This window comes from Parus major, chromosome 2 (assembly GCF_001522545.3).
Source record: "Parus major isolate Abel chromosome 2, Parus_major1.1, whole genome shotgun sequence".
Lineage (NCBI taxonomy): Eukaryota > Metazoa > Chordata > Aves > Passeriformes > Paridae > Parus > Parus major.
Window position 1 is genome coordinate 89,635,113 of NC_031769.1, and position 22,642 is coordinate 89,657,754.

At 42.6% G+C, this 22,642-nt stretch overlaps 2 protein-coding genes across 2 annotated transcripts in view; both read left to right on the forward strand.

Annotated features, from left to right (window-relative positions):
• The window catches only part of GALNT12 (polypeptide N-acetylgalactosaminyltransferase 12), a 49,998-nt gene extending 41,447 nt beyond the window's left edge, over positions 1-8,551 (forward strand). The window contains exons 9-10 of the mRNA XM_015619744.2: positions 1,174-1,329; positions 3,678-8,551. Of these exons, the coding sequence (XP_015475230.1) occupies positions 1,174-1,329; positions 3,678-3,815 (294 nt within the window). The 3' untranslated portion in view covers positions 3,816-8,551. The remainder of the gene's footprint in view (positions 1-1,173; positions 1,330-3,677) is intronic.
• A 3,309-nt stretch (positions 8,552-11,860) lies between these two features.
• Positions 11,861-22,642, forward strand: part of GABBR2 (gamma-aminobutyric acid type B receptor subunit 2) — a 456,189-nt gene continuing 445,407 nt past the window's right edge. Inside the window, exons 1-2 of the mRNA XM_015618642.3 lie at positions 11,861-11,944; positions 12,353-12,671. Of these exons, the coding sequence (XP_015474128.1) occupies positions 12,357-12,671 (315 nt within the window). The 5' untranslated portion in view covers positions 11,861-11,944; positions 12,353-12,356. The remainder of the gene's footprint in view (positions 11,945-12,352; positions 12,672-22,642) is intronic.

Below are 22,642 nucleotides of genomic sequence, written 5' to 3' on the forward strand. Positions count from 1 at the left end.
CTGTGACAGCCACCTTGACAGAGAAGTTCCTGATTATAACAATAGGAGGGTAAAATAGATTTAGTGAAACAACTATTATCAGTGTAGTCTAGATCAGAGCTCTTGGAAATGGAAACTTGGAAATGGATGGCTGCAGATTTTGTAATCACACAGTATTGTTTATACTGAAACTCCATTTTCAACTCCTCATTCAAGGTTATTAGCCTTGGTGGTTGTTAAGGATGTTTCTGTGGTAAGTTCAAGTATATACATTTCTCAATTGGTACAGGACCCTTTGAAAAGCCTTACAGTCTCCAGGGGAGAAATAAAATAAGAGAGGATTCCTTCTCCCCCTCATCGTTTTATTGGTCTCTGCTAATGCAGCTGTATTATGGGTAATAAGCAATTTTCTGATGTTTAAAAAACTCTCCTCTACTTTATTGAGTATAATCTAAATCAGATCTAAACACACATCCCTGCACTATAGTCATCTAAATTATTTATAAGCTTGCTAAATACAAACAACTCTCAAACTCTGCCACTCTTTAATGAAGTCTAAAAGTTGGCAAATGTCCATGATAAGTATAAAATTTTAAGGAAGTCCTCAACTGTAACTGCTACAGAAGCTAGGAGTTTCAGAGCACGTTCATAACGCTTCTGTAGAATATTGTGCAACAACTGAAGATAGTAAATTGTCTTTAAGGAAGTTTTTTTCATGATTAAAAGCAGCTGAAACTGATTTGCTTCAAATAGTATCTTAAAACTTTATAGAATAAAATGTTCATCACCATGCATCCTTAGTACTGGAAATGAACCTGGATCAAGCTGCATTTGAACTATGCAGTAAGCAACTCCTTAGTTAAAAGTAATATTACTTGTGATAATTGAATTAAGAAGGCAAAATGTCATCATAGAAACTGTTTCCTATCCTATTTTTAAGGGAGGTGTAGAATGTGAAAGTCAAATATTACAGTTGAATTTTGGAAATTCTTTAATGATGGAATGCCTGTCTTCCAGGACTTTTATTCAGTATTTAATGCATTTTAAATGCTACCAGAGTAAAGCAGTGCTGTGATGAGACTGATTTTCTGTAAAATAATAAGCAGCACAACTTAAGGACCCTTGAATATTTCTGGCAGTATTTCCCTTCACAGCAGCAACTTTTGTCCTCTGTTTCTTCTCTTGGGTTTGTAGTTTTTCGAGTACACATCCCATAATGAAATACGTTACAACACACGACAACCAGAAGTCTGCGCAGCAGTCGATTCAGGGACTGACTACTTGACGATGTACTTGTGTCAAGAAAATCCCCACAGTGTTCCTGAAAACCAGAAGTTTATTTTCAGAGAGGTAAGTGTGCCTGCTTGGGTTTGGGTTTAGTTTTTTTGGGAGTGGGTGGAAGGACTACTGTTGAATTTTTATATTTTTATCTTACTGCATAGACATCGTGCAGGCCACAACACTGGTACAGGTCTCTGTGAGACATAGGCTACCAGGGCTTTTAATACCTGAACACAGAAACAGGATAGCAGGCAAAGAGTATTCCAGTCATAAAGAACAGGAAGATGAGAGGAAGGAAAGCACTCTTGTTGACATCAAGGAGATTGGGAACATTCTCTCTTGCATGTCACCCCTACTGTCTTCTCCTGAGGTTGAGGTGCTTCACTATGACCCTTCCCCAGCCAGTCATATGGCTGGCCTACTTCTGCTCTCTTTTCATTGACTTATTTCCCTGTATTTATATTACCATAGATCCCAAATACTTCACACACCACCATTACTTTGTGCTCTTTCCAGCTTTTAAGCAGCTGCCACTACAGAAAAACTTGTATTTGGTAGTTTTGAATATGTAAAGAAGCTCCTGGATGCCTAAGAGAAAATAAGCTGGATGAAAAATTATGGCTTTGGTCAGGTTCTGGAGTGTTGTTATTTGGCTAAGGGAAAAGGTCACATAATATATCAAAATGGTGTATTTACATAATGTGTCTGCATACTGCATCTAATATCTACAGGTTGCATGGCTGACAAATGTCACACTTCAGTACTACCACCAGTGACAGGTAGCAGGGCAAACTCGCAAAAAATAAGATGAAAATTACTGTCCATTCCCTAAATCTAGTTCAGACTGAAGCTCACAGTGATACTACTAAATAAAAATGTTTCAAAGGTTGACTTTATAAATGATGTTTCATTTTTAATGTTGACTTTTAACAAAATTGCTCAAGGTCATATACATTAATTCCTAAGATGACATATATTGAAGGATCTTTAGTCACTTCAAGAAGTAATCGAGAAAACAGAAAGTTTCAAATGGTGAAAATGAAAAAAATGGAAAACAGTTATGGAATGCATCTGTTTCCACTGTATTCCTAACCATTAATTTTAGCATCTGAGACTTTAGGAATTACTTTAAATATTCTTTCTCGTGATCATTTTGTGCCTGTGTGTGATTTGAACATACTGCTCTGTCCCAATTCCTTTTCTGCTGCTGCATTAAATCAAAGCCACCCATGGTCTGCATCTTTCAAGGCAAGTGATGGGTGAGGTGTCAGCACCACATTTCTTTTGCTTTGTGCCTAGCAGTGTCAGACAGCTGTCCTTATGGATGGAGCATAATCAAAGATTTGAGCGGCCTTCCCAGCAGCTTGGCAAGAACAGAGTTCTTGCGGACACCAAGTCAAAAATGAGTGAGATGGATAGTGATTAATCCACTCTAAATTTTGAATTATCATGACAGAAGCAGGAAAGTAATTCAGCAGCCGAGTCTGTCAGCAAGTCTGTGAGCAAGCACACACTGCTGGGCATCAGGAGCTGCAGCTCAGGATGCAATTAAGCGCAGCACTCCTGATGACGCAAGGAGCAGATTTCCACAGGAGTCGGGGTTATACTCAGAAACAAGGCATTGGCATTTTGCTTTCAAAGCTGCCAGGGGCCTTGGGACTGCTTGCATGTGGGAGTGTCACCCAGGCCAAGGGGATGTCCTCAGATCAGGGCAGTCCTCCATGGCTGGCTACCCTGCCCTTTTGCAGCTCACCATTCTGACAGTGCTCCTGGATTGGAGCCAGAGACTTGAACTGGAGATTACCATAAAAAAAGGTCTCAAAATGTGTTCTTTAGGGAATTTGACTGTGGAGGCCTGTCAAACCTTACAACTCTGAGGCAGCTGTACTGCCCTTCAGCAGAGGAAATGAACTCCTTACACATCTTGCAGGCAAGGGGCATGCTTAGATAGTTTTACTTTTTCCACCAAAAATATACCCTATGAAGAGATAGGAGAATTTCTTGCTAAAAATATGTCCAACAATTATTTTTAATGAACAATATTTATCTTTTACGTACAAAATGTGCAATAAATTGATAAATATGGGTAATGCTTGTGCTTGGCTTAGTTATTTTCTGTCATATTTTGGTCCAGTAACAAAAGGCAATGAAAGCAAATGTTAGCACATCCTTTACATGCTGAGATGTCACTTCATGAGTCACTCTAAAGCAGTGTTGATGTCAGTTTACCTAAGTTTAAAAGCAGGATCTTCTGATAAAGTTTCAGACATCTTCAAGTTAGGCTTTGCCGAACAACCCCATTGGAAGGATATGAGGGACATTTATTTGTTTCAAATGTTTTCTGTTGCTTTAAAACACAACAAGATGTCTGCAATTTTTGGGACCTGAAAAGCAAACTTTATTTCTGTCTTTTGTAGGATGGTACCTTGTTTCACCCACAAACCCAGAAGTGCATACAAGCCGAGGCAAACGCTCACAATGGGAACCCAGCACCAATGTTACGACCTTGTACCAACTCGGACTACCAAAAATGGTCCTTCAAAGAAAGAAGTTGATACAGATGTTGTCTAGGATATAGCTGAATACAAAGAAAAATGTTCTCTTTCTAGTCAGCAGTTAGTCAGCCTTTTGAGAATCTCATAAGTGATATATTTTTGTATGGAAAGAACTGTAATTAGTTGACAAGCCTTGGATCTCGTTTCCTGGAGCTTTAGAAGGCACTAAGTATTGAGAGCTTCATAAAGTGCCACAGAATCTGCTCCTTTTCTCTTTATTTGGCAGCTACATAACTGCTTCTGAAGTGTCTTAGGTTCCTTTCACAAGTGACAATATATTTTTTTAATCTACTGTGTGGAAGTAAGGCAGTCAAAATAATTGCACTAATGTTAATCTGCCAATAACTTAAAATGTTTATTTTTCTACTAAAACATTCTGTAGTTGGGTTTTTTTAACAGATAGTAGTTAATAATTATTCTTGTCTTTTAAATACCAAGAAGGTAAATGTAGGCCATATTCTGCCCTAAGAGACTCACACAAAGCCCTCACTGAAGACAGTGTGGGTTTACACATAAAGGCAGAGTATGCCTGCATGTTTTTGCACAAATAACAATCTAGATGCATACAGATTGCACATGCTTGACAATACTATACCTTAAATGTTCTGACAATTTTAGATGTTCATGGCACTTGAAAAGTTTCTCATCATGCTTAAGATTGGTTTGGGAGTAAAATGGGGACTTTCTCATCTTTCTTAAAGGCAGAAAGCAGCAATATTTAAAGATGATGCTTTGGGAAAAGCTATTTAGATTTATATGGGCCCAGCTATTTGGCTGTGTCCTAGAATGCACAACCAACTTTAACATTATGTGGATTTTTAGTGTGCATAATACTTTCAAGATAAGACCTACCAATAATTCTTTTGTAAAAATTTCAAAATTATAGTTAGAGAAAATGAATCCTAAAATTGAAGTGTTTAAGTAACTCATGTAAAAATGATTATATTTTAAAAACAGTTTTGCAAGTGATTTCTGTGAAATGCAGCTAGTATTAATACAAAGGGATTGTCTTTGGGGTATAACTTGCATTTTGTCTGGGAACACCTTTTAGATGAGCTGACCCTGCATATGGCCCTGTTGAAAACAAAATAATCTGCACCAGCACAGGATAGTTTGTGCCCTGGAGTGTGGGATCCGCCTTACCCAGTCAGACAAGGAGTGTGTGTATAGAAATGCATCTGGGCATTTACTATCAGCATTACCATGTTGATTAGAAGGGTTTCAGCTCATAAGAAGAGTTTCTTCCTCTGTCAGATGAAGGAATGATTATGTGTAGAAGGATGAAAATTTCAACTTTTTTCCCCTCAGAAGTCTTGGCATCTGTTTTGATTTGTTTGGTATGTGTTTTGTTATTTGCTCTTGTTCATGCTTTCTATAAAAAATGTACAGCCTTTTCTTTGAATCCCCATAAGCTCATGCCATTTTGGCATACCTATTTATATGATTGGGGTGTGGGGGGAGGGTTTCTGCCCGTAGGAGATACATGTATGGGTTCTTCCAAGGTCTTCCTTACCTGTGTAGATAGAATGTTTTTGTGAGCACCTTTGAAGTTTTGTCTCTGTGGGCTGGACTGATGAAACTGATGTTAGAATTAATAAAATATTTTGTGATTAAGCAGAGTGGGAAATGTCTTATCAACTATTTTTCTTTTCTTGTGGTCAGTGGTTTTCGTTTAATCATATTGCTGATGATCTTTAGAACCAGATCCCTACAGCTCTTGGGAAAAGACAGCTTTATTTTACGGTGCCTTAAGTTCTGTTTCCTGAACTCAGTAATGCTTCTGTTCACCTGGATAGCAGCAGTAGTTTACACTTTGTGGAGCCACAAATCAAAAGTGGGTGGCTGCATGAGAGATCAGCAAGGATTTTCTCTAAATTTCTGCTTTGCCTCCTTGACTGCTGATTGAACAATGTTAGTAGCTGATAAAAGCCTGCCTACTAGATTCATAGCTAAAGCTCTCACCTCCATTCTCAGTGAAGTTTTCTTAGTCTTGGGATTTCAAGATTTTATCATCAGATGGTGGTATTCAAGTAAAACTTAGTAACTGGAGATTATTTTCTATACATCTTTTCACTTTGCCCATGTTTAGAGGGAAATATTGATGTTTTTGGCTTCCTGCAGCTAAGATGTTTTCACATATCCCAGCAAACCTGCTAGCCTGGGTTGCATGTTTGCTGGACAAACACACTTGAGTTCAAAAGCAAACACCAAGCATTAGCAATGCCACCAGCTTGCTCTCTCTATGTTGGCCCTTTAGTCCCTCTATTTACCATTTTTATGCCTTGATAGCCTTTTCTTCTTCTCAGCTCACTGGAATTGTATTAATGCCTGTCTTCAAATTTGGAGGGTGAAGGACTCTTATCAAGCATCTGAGTCATGAAGCACATCTTCAGACTTCCTTTAACTTCTCCAGACTTCCTTCTGCAAGAGCTCGGGGCTACCTACTGAGGAATGGAATGTGGACTTTGGACTTCTCCTGAGCAGAGATGGGGTTGGATGTCTCTTAAAAATGGAAAAATTGGAGGATTTCAGTCACAAATCAATACTTATTTCTTAGTCTTTCTATTCCTGCATTTATTTATTTATTTTTTAGAAAGCCATCCAGACAATAGATAGGTGCCTAATTATCATATTTATTTGAAATTATCAAGTAATTATTTTAACTTTTTTTTTTATTTTTCTTTTATTCACTCACCAATTTCTTCTCATTTAAAAATTGTGGGTCTTCAGCATGGTCTAAAACTTACTGGATTTTCACTTCAACCAAAAACAGTTCACAATCCTTCCTTCTAAGAAATAAACCACTAAAACCTCTCTATATGCGGGACTGACTGAACCATTATGTTGGGGTATTGTTAGAGCTTGCACAAACACCTGGGAACAAGAGTCATCATCGTACATGCATCAGTCAATGTGAACTGGAAAGAGTATTTCTTGCTGGCTCTGCTGAAAACAGAGACTCAAAACTGTGTTCAGTTTTTGTTATATTTATAGGAAGTGGTAAGATGCACGGCAAGGGGAAATTCATGTTGGCTGATAACACCAGGACTGATGAGATTGTGCTCCTATTTCCTGTTTATGAAAACATGGGCACTCACACAGTGATAGTGCTTGGTTTGTAATTTAAAATCTGATGCTCTTTTAGCTTCATTTGCCTCTCTTAAGGCCTTTAGATTTGGAGATTAACTTGAAGTTAGTTGAGCTTTGTCCTGATACCCTGATACAATGACATAACGAGTGTCTGAAGAGACTGTAGGGTTAGGACCATGCAGCTGTGTGTATACTCTTGCAACTAAGCAGGTTTTTTGGCAGTGTTTGAGAACGCCGTATACTCTTGTAACAAATACAGAACTTTGTGCTAGCTGAGGTAGGTGGGAAAGCCCTTGGGAGGGGGGAAAAGCATGATAGGAGAGCTCTCCCCGTTCTGTTGAGACGCAACAACAATAGCTGAGTTTGAATTACAGCACTGCAGTAATTCTTACATTTCTCATTTACAGAGGAAAAATATGCACGTACATGCAGTACTAAAAATACTATGCCTAGATTAACAGTTTTCAGTTTATATTTTTTTAATCCACTATTCACTGATATTTTTATGAATAGACAAATCCTAATTAGACCAGTCCCAGTCAGCACTGACAGGAATTGCATGGCTCCAGGATTTGCAAAGGTGACTGGAGACAAAAACAACAGGGCAGGACCTTCTCAGCAATTTCTCCAAAAGTAGGAAGAAGATGAATATACAGGAAAATACATAGAAGAAGTAAGTTGCTGGCTTAAATAAGCTGCATGGCATATTTTGTATAATATCAAACTATCTCCCAGAGTGGGAGAGGACTTGCAGCAGATGCAATTTATTTGTTGGTGATAAGGGAAAAATCAGTTTTCTGAGTTTCTTGACTTTATCCATGGTCTGAAGATACTTAACTTGCAAATGAAGAAAAAGTGGTCAAGGGAGTCATACCAGTACAGATGCTTAAATGTGAAATTAATTAATTAGATACTCTGTGATGAGCAAATATAAATAGATAAAGAACAAAATTGTTAATTGCGCATACACTGTGAGAAGACTTAGTAATAACTGAGAAATTGGAAGCGATCATTAGCGGGAAGATACTTGACAGTGTTTTTACAGAAATATATGGTTGAAGGATTCACATGATTGAAGCACTGAAATGACTGGGTAACGTGCCAGGAAGAAAGTGACATTTGATTTTTGAGTTAAGAGAACAGGTTTTACAATTCTTGTGAACTGATTTTTTAGCCAACAAGGAATAAACAGAGGGTGTCTGATGTGGACCACCACATGAAAATTTAAAGCCTTTTTGCCTAACAGATAAAGGATGTGTATTGCTTCAGAGGATTTCATCCTAGGGAATGCACTTTACCAATTTGACGGTAGCAAAACATTCTGGGGATTTCTAAGGGTAAAATAAAGGCAGCCAGGCCAGTGTCTGTGTCTGACACAATCTTTAATAAGCAGTTTGCTGCAATTCTCCTTTAGGCCTCCTTTTATTTAAAATAAGCTGTTACCTGGGCATCTGTTATGCATAAACACAGAGTAGTACCTAAGAAAGAAGAAATTTCTCAGTGCTGAGAATTGGAAAGAAGCAGGCTTTACAAAATATAACTGTAGCATAGAATCATGTTGAAAACATACATGGATAACATGAAACTTTCTATCAGATTGCAAATTAAATACTTAGGTTCCAGAAATAAAGGTTTTTGTGAAATCAGAAGTTGGCCTCAGTGTGTCTATTACACTACAATTTTTAATTACATGATTTTCTTGCAATAGATGCCCTGCTTTGGAGGGGAGTCAGTGGTGGGTGCTTGGAGTTTTTTTGTTTGATTTTGTTAATTTTTAATGTTTTTTGTTGTTGTTTTTTATTACAAAAGGTGGGGAAACTGTCATTTTCATGCCTCACTGATACACAGGAAGAATTCTGAAAGGCTTACTTTAACTAATCCCAATTGTTCAATATATGGCCTTATTTGCATCCCCATAACAAATCCCTAGACTGAAAAATAAAAAGTTATTTTCTTAGTATGAGTTGTTGCCTTTTTTTTATAGAACTTGAATGTTACAGTTTCTTAGTTTAATCTGTCCTCACAGTTTTACCATGAAGGAAGAGCACCCTGTTTTACTGATGGGGAATGCAGCAACAAACAGACTAAGGTCAGAAGTACCACATTGCTAAATACTGGAATTTGAAGTGCAGCTTTGCTTGGTTTAAATCATAGCCAGCCATACTCAGACCTCTGCAGCTCTTAGATGCATTTCTTTGCCTTACCTCTCCAGCACTGGCCTTCCCTGTGCACTGCAGGGACACCAGTGTCAGCTGGTCTCTGCCTCCCACATGAGGGCAAGCCTTGAACTTCACACTGAGTGGAACTGTCCACTCTTTCCGACCTGTGCTGGGAAAAGCAAGGAGATGCACTTCAATCTTCAGCTAACAAAAAGACATTTGCTGCTGCAGAAGTAGTAAAGAAGGATGTCAAGCAGTTGCTAATATTGTCCAAGATACCAATTCTGTTGTAACACAGAACCTGGCCTCAAGCTTTCTTTCAGAAAGACTGAGTTCTCAAAAATGTGGAAATTGCTTCCAAAAAAATCCCAAATCTTGGAGGTTTCCAAATCTTGGAAAACTGAGGACAGTCCAGAGACGATGTGAGTATGTGTGTTAATAAACTGCCAATACACCAAATGGATCCAAGTAGCTGTAGTTGTGGTAACCAAGTACCAGAGAAAGTCACGGAATGATACGGTATACAAGCATGCAGAAAGATTTCCTGTGAAACATATTTTGACCAACAGATTTGCATATCAAGTTGAGAATGGCAAAACATCATTTAGAATATGATATTCTGGTTAAAAATAGCATTACACAAAATCAATATGGCACCTATTCCTGTTGGCATCCTAGGAATGTTCTTGGTGTTACGATAATAAATTTTCTGGAAGAAAATGAGTTGCTGGAAGGTTTGCTGGTGACAAACTGCTGGACAAGTCACTTGTACAGATAAATCTCATAGTTTGATTTATTCTAGTGCAAGACCAAGTGCACAGGAGTAAGGAGGTAGATGGTGCTTTTAGGCAGTATGGATTCAAAACATGGTGTAGGTTGTTTCATAGAGAGACATCCCCACAACACTGTTGGGTCTGCCTGTAGGGATTGGGCTTCCCAGCCTGCCCAGCTTATGAAACTGGCTGCTGCTGAGGGAGGTGCTGAGGTTGCCACTTATGGCCCAGTGCAGGCAGGTCACAGGGTCAGAAGGGCCAGTTCAACATCACGTGGAAAAAGGAGAGGTGCAGTGGAAGTGCCTCCAGGAATGATTCTTGAGGTGAGGGCAAACTGGCCTTATTATTTTACAAAAGAAAAATGTGATTAATCTTAGACCCTGTGTGTGGGAGAAGATCGCTGATACATCCCCTAAAGGTATGATGAGAACTAGTGGTTGGAAGTCGAAATAAGCCAAATTGATACTGAATATGAAATGCACCTTTTAGCAAACTAACTAATGATTGGAATGATTTATCAAGAGATGTGATGGACTCTTCATTACTGATGCCTTAAAGTCGACACTGCTGGATGTTATTCTGAGTGAAAGGCTGTAACGCAACAAGTGTTATGAAATTTCTGGTTGAGGGCTTTTAGCCCAAGGCCAGATCTTGCCATCTTAGAATGTATAAATCCACGAAAATTCTTTCCAATTTATTGCAGATGTACTGCCATTGCTGAGTAGTATAAATTAGATGTATTAGGTTGATCTTCAAAGGTTTGCTCGGAGTGACCTCAGGAAATTTATGAATATGTATAGAAAGTGGGGTGCCTAAAGCAGGGTTAAGGAAAGTTTTCCATTTTTCCTGTACCTCCTCCTGTGTGGGATCTACCCGAGATGAAAAAGATCAGTGAACTGCTGCTCTGGGGCTTTGCAGACCACGGATGTGGGTGGGCAGTGTGAACGTGTCCCCATGTGGGTGGAGATAGAGCCTGGGAGCAACGCGGAAAGCCATGGGCTGCCTGTGGGAAATGCCCCACAGCCACTGAGATGTGGAGACAGCTACTTGGGAGAACAGGCGTGGAAAGGACTCGCTTCCCGCAGGCTATTCACAGGGTTGCGACAGCCCTCGGGGAAGCTCAGAGTCCTGCCGCAGCCTTAATTTTTCCTTTTTTTGTTTTTCTTTTTTTTCCTTTTTTTTTTTTTTTNAATTTTTTATTTTTTTGGTAACTCGAGCGGTGTCAAGCTCCCAAAAACCCGCCAATTCTGCGGTAAAAAGAAACCAGTTTGGAAAAAAAAAAACAAACCAAACCACAAAAACCAAACCAAACCCAAAAAACCCAAACCCCGCAAGACTTGTGCTCTAGCGAAACGCCCCGCTCCTGCGTGCCGCAGAGCTGCCGTGGCCCGGGCTGGCTGCGCGTGTGCGTGTGCGGGGTGCCGAGCCCGAGTGGGAGCGTGTTTGCGTGCCGCGTGTGCGCGGGGGAGGGCGGGGAGAGTGCGCGGAGCCCGCCCGCGCCGGGCAGCGCTGCCAGCGGGGTCCGCGCGTGGGCCAGGCGGGTCGCGCGTGGGGACGGCGCTCGGGCCGCGGCTGCCGCCGGCCTCCCCTGCCCGCCCATGGGCAGCGGCCGCAGCTCGCACCCCCCCCGCGCCCGCCTTGGCGGCTCCACCTGGGGAAGGTGCCCGACCCACAGGCAGCGAACGCTGATGCCGTGAAGGGGGAAGCTCGGTCCGGCCCCCGCCGCCGCACACTCTGCTCTGCCCCCGGCAGCGCAGCCTGCCCGGCGGCTTTGCCCGAGCCGGAGGAAGGGCGCAGGCGGCACCTCGCTCCCGCGGCGGGGGCTGCCCCGGATCCCGCGGAATGCGGCATTAGCACCCCCGCCCCGGCTCGGCACAGCTCCCCTCCTCCGCCTCCCCGGCTCTAGGGGGGGCTTTTTCCTCTTCGGCGTTTTCTGCCGGAGCATCCCTTCTTTTTTTTTTTTTTTTTTTTTTTTTTTTTTTTTTTTTATATCCCTTCTTTTTTTTTTTTTTTTTTTTCCTTTTCACCCTTTTGGAGGAGGAGGAAGAGGGGGAAGGAAGGAGGTGTTCAATGAGGGCTGCTCGGCTCCCCCCCCCGCGCCTGAGAGGTGCTGTCCCTCCCTGAGCGGAGAGGGGGGGAGAGCTGCCGGGGAGGCAGAGGCAGGTCCCGCTCCCTTGCTGTGCCGCCGGGGAGAGCGGAGGAGGGTGGTGGGGAGCGTGTCTGTGTGTGCGTGGTGGTGGTTATTTATTTATTTATTGCTCCTGGTGGTTGCAGCTGGCAGACCTGGGAAGGAGTAGGCGCCATTGCCAGAAGGATTATTGCCAGGGGAGGGGAGGGGGGGGGGAAGAGAGAGGAGACCCCGAGGCTCCCGAGGAAGCGGAGAGAGGCAGATCTTTTCCTCCCGCCTTGGCTTCTGCCGCCGGGGGATGCGCCCAGACTGAGAGGGGCTCGGCTCTCTTCCGCCGCTCAGCCCGTTCCCCCACCCTCAGTTCTCCTCCTCCTCCTCCCCATCCAGCAGCATGCATCCCTCTCCGCGGAGACCGGCCGCTGCCACCTCCAACCCTGCCATGCTACTGCTGCTCCTGTGCCTGGGCTGGGCGCCGCCGGGCTGGGGCTGGCCGCGGGGCAGCTCCCGGGGGGCGGCCGGGCTGCCCCCCAACGCCACCACGCCGATCTCCATCATGGGCTTGATGCCGCTCAGCCAGTCCGAGGAGGACCAGAAGAGCAGGATCGGCCGGGGAGTGCTGCCCGCCGTGCAGCTGGCCATGGATCAGATCCGCAACGAGTCCCTGCTCAACCCCTATTTCCTGGACCTGCGGCTCTACGACACGGAGGTAGGGACCGCCGCGGCCCCCGCGCCGCCGGGAGCAGGGGGAGGCGCCGCCGCCCAGTCCCGGGGCGCTGCGGGTGCAGGGGCGCAAGGGCAGCGCGGACGCCCGGGCCGGGGCTGCGGCTGCCGGCGGGGCCGTGCGCGCCGCCTCCGAACCGCCTTGCCCGCCCGGCCCCGCAGGCTGCCGGCAGATGTGCGGGGACCGGCGGCGGAGGGGGAGGACGCGCAGCCGGCGGGCCGTATCCTGCCCTCCCGGTATTACCAGGAGCGGCTGCCCGGCAGCTGGGGCTCGCCCGGCCGCCCCAGGAGCGCCCCTGTCCGGGAGCCGCCTGCAGCGCGGGGGTGGGCCCGGACGGGTGCCCGGGCGGCGGGGGTGCTTGGCGGCGGCGGCGGTGGCTGGGATCCGCTGCCCTTGGCACGCACGTACACCGGTGGGAGGAAAGCTGCCTCGCCCAGCGAAGCCGCGGCCGCATCGCTCTGCCAGCCGCCACCCGCTCAGCAACAGATGCACGCCGGGCGCTCCGCTCGCTCCCCCGCTCCGCCAACGGGCTCACGCTGCCAGCCCGGCTTATCCCATGCGGCGGCGGGACGCCAAGGGCAGCGAGCGGGGCCGTAGCTTGAGGAGGAGGCGGGGAGGCTCTCGCAGGGGTTCGCTGAGTTTCCCCCCGTCCCTGCCCTCCGGCGGGAGCGGCTGAGCGCTCCCCCGGGGGTGCGTGGCGGGCGGGCGGGCGGTGGCGGCGGGGCGCGGAGGCGCTCGCTTCTCGGGAAGAACTAAATTTGCAGTGCCGGTCCCCGCGGAGCGCCGCCAGCGCGGCGGGATGCCTGCCCCCGTTCCGGAGCGCTGCCAGCGGCCGGCCGTCAGGGCCGGGAGACGGGGGAGCTCTGCTGAGCGAGGAAACACATCCCCTTCACCTGGGAGAGAGAGGCGGGGAGCGAGGCGAAGGGTTTGTCGAGTTGGTTGCCACTACCACCCGCCCACAACTGCCTTTGGTTTTTGTCACAACTTCAGTACCTGTGTGTTTGCGGAGGATACGCGCGGGTCCGGTACCGGGGCTCCCCTGAAGATGGCAGTCGCTTCTTGTGTAATGCTGGCGGCCGGGGCTCGCTTCCAAGACAACCCCCGGTAAAGCAAGTGGCTGCTGAAAATCTTTCCCGGCTGTAATTTAAGGAAGCCCCTGTCTACTCCTCTTCGGTTCTCAGGGTCCGGGGGGAACAAGCTGAGAGCAGCAATGACAGGCTGTACTGCTTCGTGACAGTGTTTCCGTCCCTGAAACGACTACCAAAAGCCTCTCCTTCCAGGGTGGCTGCTTTTTATTGATATAAATTTGTTGTAGTGGTTTTTCTTTTTTAGATTTCTCTGAGCAGAAATGCATGGAGGGCAATACTGCTGAAGGTGCCACTTAGGAAGGAGCAGATTGCCATCCTTGTTGTGTTGTGTGAACAAGACTAGATACTGACAGGGAATACAGGGAAGATCAGCCTGGAGTAGCTGCTTGTTTCCTTAAAAAAATGAATCTCAGGAAACTCTGCAATTGTAATGAAAAGAATTATGGGGGATTTTCTGAATGGCATTACTTGTCTCATGAAGTGAGATGTATGTTAGGAAAAATTCACAGTTCTCCTAATCCTGTTTTCGTGATGTTATTCTATATTAGTTCTTCCCTTGGATAGAATTATTGCAAAAATAACATATGCATAGGAATTAGAGATGCCTAGGCAGGATGTCCCTTCTTCATACAGTAGCATCTTAATCAATAAGGTGCTGCACTTTATTGCAGTCAAAATATTGTGACATTCTTAATAGAGATTTTGGGTTCTGAACTAGGTAGTGATCATTAAAATAATCAGGAAAAAAATTACCTTGTTTGTTCTGGAATGAGTACCAGTTTCTTAAAAACTGCATTTTTACTGTTTTGTACTCCAGGGACATAAGAAATCAGGGTCATGTTGCCAGCTTGCTGTGTTGCTTTGAATGCTTTTGAGCAATTAATAAATGGATGGTTATGGAATGCTAAGTCAGGCAAACATATATGTTTGGAGTACAGTTGGATCCTTATAGCGTGCTTAACAGTGACAAGTAAATAAGTTAGTGTCCATGAGGAGTACTAGATTGACTGCACCCAAATGGAATAGACTACTGCCTGGAATAGCCATTAAATACCTAATGGCAGCACAAACTTTTTCCCTCGGTTCAGACATTACCTTTTTCCTTTGGTGCACTTACAGTAAGGAAGATGGTAGCTGGCTCATTGTGCCCACTTGATTCTCAGCCTATTTTCTGAGGCTGCCAATAAATAGATATGCCCGAAGGGCCTGGATCCTTATCATTGCATAATCAGAGACCAAGGAGTAGTTCTCCCTCTCAGGGCTTCACAGGTGGTGCTTGTGACACTGTTGGCTCTTGAAAGAGAGAATGTAGAGCCTTGAACACATGGGATTTCTTTAATAGCTTGAGAAATAATTTTAGTGTATTTATAATGCTTAGGAAATGTATGGCAGTGATATACTAACTCATGTATTCTCCCTTGTGTCTCTCCAAAATCCCTCGTTGTTGCAGTCTGATCCTTGTATTGCAATTTCCTGTAATGCTTTAACTAAGTGCTTGTGAAAAACAATAATGAAATAAGCAGACTAGATTGAAAAAAAAAAACAAACCCCAAAATATTATGCATTCAGGTTAATTCTGTCAGGATTTAACTGAATATTCTAGCTGGTTAGATAGTTCTGGTTTATTATAAGGAAGCATTTTAATCCCTTTACTTTCTGACCAACCATCTGAAGAACTGCAGTGTGCCTTCTAAGGTCAGCTGCTGTTTGTGAGCACTTGAACTCATTAACCTTTGAGGATATGAGCAGCAGCTCTAGTGTTTCTCAAAGCATTTAAATTGAATTAAGCACTTAAGTACAATGTTTAGTTTATGTCTCAGTTGAGATTGTGTGAATTACATGTTTGTTATGAAATATGACCACAGGTTACATCATGTACAAAAATGCAAAGGCTTCTGTTTTGAATATTTTTTAATCTTTAAATGTGCTTGGAGTGTGATCCTGATCCAGTCTATTTTGCTACTTCATGGGCATGTCTTTACCTGTTTGGGCATTGTTATGCAGACTCAGCCAATAAACCAAAGCTAAAATGTAGGCATTTGCAGAACTCTGGCCTAAGTGACTTTACTTTGTGCTGTTCACTTCAGTGAGAGTGGGAGTCTCTCTCTAGATGAGACTCGGGCAAAATTTCATAATTGTGTTATTTTAGAAACAAAAGAATTTATAAAGTGATCATCTCTAAAGAGTCTCATCCAAACCCTATTGAAATTAATGGCAGTAATGCACTGATTCCAGCGGCCTTTGGACCAAGTCCTAGAAGTTAGGGGTGCTTGATAGTTTATGGCTTCAGATCAACAACCATGATACAATAGTTCTTTTTTTTTTTTTTTTTTTTCCATCTCTGTGATTGTAGCTTTAGTTGGTTAAAAAAGCAAGGAAATATTCACAAAATAATGAAAGAAAAACCTCTGCAAACACTAGACATAGCTCAAAAAGCACATAAATCAGGAAAGATGATTTCAGTATAAGCACCCTGACACACATCTCTTGGAGGAAAAAAGCTTAAAATAAATTAATCATTCTAGTGAAGCCTATTATCAATTTCAACAGTATTTGATTTGCATCTGGCAAAAACTGACCATATAATAACTGGAGGAAGAAGCGTTGTGGAAGAATGCGAGGGAAGTTAATAGAAGTTGGATATCTGTCCTTCTACATTGGGACATCTACCCTCAAATAGGCACTGAATTTTCTGATTTCTTGTAGGAGCAGTTCTGCAAGTGGTACACAGACAGTATGAGTTTGTTTTGAATCCAGACATGCATAGTCAAAAAAGAACTTGTTTCTGAAGATCAAAGTGAGTGTTGACAAGCTAAAAAAAATAGTATTTCTGAAGTAAGTGGGTATATTATCACAAAGAGGAAAGAATATTTGTACTAGGGGGATGAGATTGTTTAATTTTCTCTAACTACAACAAATACCTTGTGGTAATCATGATATAATTTCATCTTTGTGAAATAATACATTCTAATACCTTTAAGTAGTGGGTTGCATAGGGAGGTGAGCTCTGGAAAATGCACAGGACTCCACAAAATCTGAAGGAAAAGGTGAGCTTATTGATATTTGATACATATTTGCCTTTTTCTATTCTGTAACTAAGTAGAAAGTGCCTTTCTTAATTTATCTGACAAGAAATTACAGTCTAGGTGTAGGATGACTTTGTTTCCTTCTTCTTTTTTTTTTTCTAAAAAAGTACATGTGTTTTCAGTAAAACTCTCAAAGCTTAAGAAAGGCCATGCACTCATCTGAGTAATTCTTACCAGCTATTCTAAGTTTTAAAGGACCCTGAGCCCCCAAATAAAGATGCCTCTTCCAGAAAATCCAGTCATGAGTGGTGTCAACAAAATCCACTCATGTCTTGTTCCTGCAAGTGGAAGTAAGAGAACTATTCATTTTTGCTAAGTATGGAGAATACATTCTGGATACAGGAGAGCAGGTTTGTGTCAGTAGTACAGAATAAGGTGTCTGACCACTGGAGCTCCACATGGTAGTCCTCAGAGAAGGACAAACATCTGCTGGTTGCTGTCTGAAAAACTCCACCATTACTGTAACAGGGCTGAGCAAGGGCACCCCCACCCCCTAAAGAAGTGCATGTGATGTGCTGGTTAGGCCCTCTGTCTTAGGAGGCATCGATCCAAGTCTCTCCAACAGTGCCTGGATTTGCAAGAGGAAGCATGATGTACCAAAGTCAGGTGGGGTCTCTGGGGGTGAGCCCTGTCATGCTTATGAGTGCTCTGAGCACTAAATTGTCTGGAGCCTTACTTTTCTCTCTGGAGGGCTCACAGTGGCACAGGTAAGGCGGTGTTGTGGTCATCTGAGGGTAACAGCTGAATACACGGGAGATGGCAGGGCCTGAAAGAGGGTCCAGTTTACAGCAGACAGAGCTGGCAGACATTTGTTCTTGTATCATCAGGTGAGCGTGTGTCTGGCATATGTTGAGGTAGTTGGGTAATTTCTTACCTTTAAATATTACTGAGTACTTGTGCTGTCTGATATTTGCAGAGAGCGAGGCATTAAAATGCACTACACTGCCTGTATGGTGACAGTCACTGTCTGCTCTGCTGGCGACACTCTGCTTGGAAGGGACATACTTCTTTAAATAGTCAGTGTCCCCTTTGACTTCCGCGTAGCATGACTCCGTTTACGACATAACCTTCTTTTGCTTTGGAGTTTTGTAAACTTGGAGGGAATAATCTAAAAGTTAAGTGTTTGTGTTAATTCTGTGCTGGCTTCTCCGCTGATGTTAAGATGTGGGTGGGGAGAGGAGAGAAATCATGTATTCACTGCACCCACTCCTCTGGGTGCGGATCCCAGACCTGCAGAATGTATATCCTCTAAATATCTCTGCAAAGAGATTAAAGCCAGTTTCTGGCATATGTCTTGCAATTTCTTGTATAACTTATCCTATGCATACTGCAAAACACACTGTTATGGAATCTTTTGATTCAAATGCCAAACACGCTCCACCAGCACGGAAAAACCTATTTTTTGGAATAAATCTAGGAAGTAGTATCTATTTGCATTTGAAGAAAGAGTAGAAAGCCCTGTCCTCTTATATGGTTATCAGCCAGAGTTAATTCCTCAAGTTCATGGGAAAGATGGGGTGTAATATCCTGGTGATAGCTGTGCAAAAAATATTTGCAACAGGAAAACAGAGAAGAAGGAGCTAGGTGAGAGATATTTAATGATGGCATTCACAAAGAAAGTTGTTGATACACAATTTATATTGTTTTAATTAAATACATGTAACTGTTTGGAATGACATCATAAATAGCATTGCATGTCAAGGCTACAAGGCACAATCTTGCATTAATAATCTGAGTATGATGATAAATATCATTGCATATCAAATTTTGTTCTCTGCTTTCAATTTCATTGCTTTATGGATGTTCCCATGGCATGAAGCAGAAGAATAACACCTTTGAGCAAACTATAGAATCTGGGAATCTAGTAGGTCTTTCATGAAAGCTCAAGTGGAGATGATTGCTATGACAGGAAAGGAGATTCTTTTCCTTGGGAAGGGTTGAACCGTTGCATGCAGAGGCCTGGCTCAAGGAATCAAGTGGTGGAAGTTAACAGAGGAAAATCCCCCATGATTCCTTGTGACTGGGATAATTTTTGGGGCAGCTGGGGCTAGCAGAGATGTGTACTGAGATCAGTGAGCACAGCTATGACTCAATCTTGTGGAGATGTCTGTTAATACGCAGCAGCTCCATATATCCCAGGAAGCTTATTTCAAACTGGGATTCCAAACTGAGATGGTGCAGTGCACATACATCACATTTTTTCAAATTTATTTTTGTACTAGGAATCTTGGAACTAAACCAGTGACAGAGCCTCAAACTTTTCAGCAGCCAGATGCACTGTTCTCTGATTTGTGGGTCTAGCTGAGCTAGAAATGAGATTTGCAGTACCTTTGTGGTTCTTGGGCTCCAGCATTAATGGCCCAATAGCCTGCCTCCTGAAGCATGCTCATTCAGCTGCACCTTTACTATGACTTAAAGAAGGTGGTGCCTCTAAGAACAGGTGGGATATGTTTTCAGTCACCCTGTGTCTCCCCTTGCCATGCTGCTGACACTTAGGGGATGCCTTCTTTGCTAAGAGATTTCTCTACTTGCAAAAGCTTTTGCTGTGGGTAAGATCTGGATCTGGATTTGGGGACTGCTTGATACTGCCTGCTGAGTGGAAATAGGACATACTGGCTGTAAAACACTTTTTTTAATTTATTTTTTTCCCCTTGTGATGGAATAGCCATGTAATGTCATTGCTAAGTCAGTGATTGATTCTCAATTTCTGTGCCATTAATTTTTCATTATCATCAGCCTTTACTTCTGACAATTTTATCCATAGTATTTTTCAAGTAAGTTTGCTCAAATGTGAAGAGGAAAGCTAACAAATTAAAGACAAATCTTCACCTTCTGCCTGAAAACTGTACGCACAAAGAATGAAGACTATGGGGGCTAATTCAGCAGGGCTGTCCAAATTGTTGCTACTGAGGCTTCTGAGAGATGAAGGCCCTGATAATGGACTAATTGCTTTAAAGTGAACATCATGACTTTGAGTGATAGGATTAGAAAACTTAGGTTCCCCACTATGGCCATGCTACTTTCCTTAAATAATTAATGAGTTCTAAGATCAAAGGACCATTAGAATTATCCACATTTTACAATACAGACCATGTATTTCAGCTGGGTATTTCTGCCCACTCTGCTGCAAGCTAGAATATGTACTTCAGAAAACCTTTCCATCTTGTCTTAAGGATCCCCCAGTTCCTTGTCCCTGGACAACTTTGCTCTGTGGTTTGTTTGAAATCCTTTTAAAAGTCCATTGTTATTTCCAGCTTAAACTCTGCTGACCCTGCAGCCACTGAAGCTGTGAGAGTGGCAGCTCCAATTTTTTTTTTTTACATACACTGCCCTCCCTGCAATACCTTACCAGCTACAGGCTCGAGACCAGCAAAAGAGGGGGGATCAAGACTTCCTGACTTTTATGGCTGTCTGAGGGATCCTCTCCTTGGATGAAGCACTCAGATTGGATCGTGATGGAATCAGAAGACTTCTTCACTTTGTCAGATTGTCACACAGACTTTATGTGAAATCCTTGTATGCTTGCTTCTTTGCAAGCTGGGTCTGCCAGGCTCATGTGCTGTGTCACTGAGTAGATGCTTCTGCAGAATGTTTTTTGAATTCTTGGCTGAACTGATTTTCTTCTTTACCCCCGCCTTTTTTGTAAGACCCTTTTTGCCACAATGCCCATCAGAGGAACTTATCGTGTCTAAGTTATTTCCATTATCTCTTTTATTTTATTTATCAAATAAACACCACCACATATCTCTAAATCAGTCTATTCGTTGAATCTTTTATGTCCTTCAAGTAATTATGTGTTCTAATTTACCATTTACCTAGGGTAGTCCTCAGCTTCTGCTGCAGCTTCGTTGAACTACAGAATTATGTGAAGATTCATACACACAATAGGTGTCTAAGTAACCATTTTACATCGAAAACCTCCAGGGAGAAGTAGTAAGAGGCCCCTTTTGGGATGCTAATTAACTTCCTTTCCACTGTTTACTGCTCCTGTTTTCACAGGGAATTAAGTGTTTTTCTAGCAAAGAATAAATCTCTTTCTTTACTATCTTTATATGAAGGGACAATTTTTGACAGACTAACACTTAGTGTGGTATAAAAGGCAACATGTAACATTTTTCAAGCACTGCCATTCAGATGTGTACTTGTGTTTATCTTACCAGTGCCGTGTAGGTATATTTTAGTATACGCATACAGTATAAAAATATCAAGCTCTGTGTTTTTGTGGGGTCTTCCATATGATTTTAAAGTAGTCTAAAATCACTTTGGGTTTTGCTTTCTTTTTTCCCCTGTGAATTTGGCAAGCCTGATGTATTAATTATTTACAGGAGGTTGATCAAGGGAGAAAGCCAACTTCCTCTTATTTTCCCCATCCACTTTCTTTCTTTCTAAAAATTGTAAGCAGGACAAAATTCCATGTTGTTGGTGAGAATCTAATCTGGAGGGATGTGCTAGTGGCAGCAAGACTTTGTGCGATGTACCAAAATAAATTAAGTTCCAAAAGCTGCCTATATATAAAGTGATACAGAAAGTTTTGCATCTTTAAACTTGGCCAAGCTCCCCTCTGCTCCTCATTTTTTGCTGTGAAGCATGCTAATAGTGTCTGCTATGACATAACTTTTTTACTTTATTTTTTTTGAGACTTTCTAGTTAGGTCCCTGGACTAAAGATTTGCTTTCCAAAAGCACAGAGTGATTTGCATTTTCTGTCAACAACAGTGGGAATTGCTGAATGCTCAGCACTTTAGAAAGCCAGCCCACCTATGAAAATGCAATGCTTCTATGAGGAGGAGACCTAGAATTGCCACTTTTAATTAAGAACAAAGGCACTCATCTTTACTTGCTTTACAGTTTCAAATTGCCTGGTGGAATAAAATGCTGATTTCACTCAGCCTTTGGGATAGAAATCCTTTCAGGATCAATGGCAGCATTAAATATCTTTTAAAATTAGATTATTACATCTCAAGGATCTTGCAGTTGAGAAATTTGCAAGGTATGGGTATTTTTAAAAAACAATCAAAAATTAGTTGTTTTTATAATTAACACTTCTCTGAAAATGGTGTGTTTGACCTTGGCAAAAATAACAGCTTGTATGAAGTAAACAAAAGGAGTGACATGGTGGGAGTACTGTGTCCCTAGGGCCTTGTTACTGAAGGCAGGTCTCTATGCCTGGCATGATTATGTCACTGGTGGGTTTCAGGAGGTGTTATCTCAATGTCAGCAGAAGCCCTTGCTGAAGTTACAGCAGAAAACATCTTTTTTTACCAGATCTAACAAAGGTTATTTCATTAAAAGAGGATAGTTTACCAAAGGGTAGAAAGTGGGTTTTCCTTAACTGTTCAAAAGTTTGGTATTATTAGAAATAATTTTTTCATCCACTATAGAGCAAGTTACAGATTAAGCCACCTCTGAACATTAAACTAGATAGAATAAATTGCTGATTTTGTGAGGGTTTTTTGTTTTTTTTTTATTTTTTTCTCAGTCTTTTATGTATTCTTGTGTGTTTCTTCTCAGTCTCTTGCAGTTTGTCATCTTCATTCTCAAAATGCCACCACTAGAATTTCATCTATTACTTCAGGAGTAATCTCACCGTATACACTAGTAATTTTATCTCTTTTCTTCAAGCCTTCTGTTCAGAATGGAGGAAATTAATTTGATCTCTGTGTGTTGCACTGCTGGGAAAGAGGGAGAGGAGGTAGAGAGATTTTCAGCCTACACACAAGGAGTGAGACACTAGGGTTTGAGGCAAAACTAAATTCTCATTTTCTCTCTCAAAGTGAATCTCG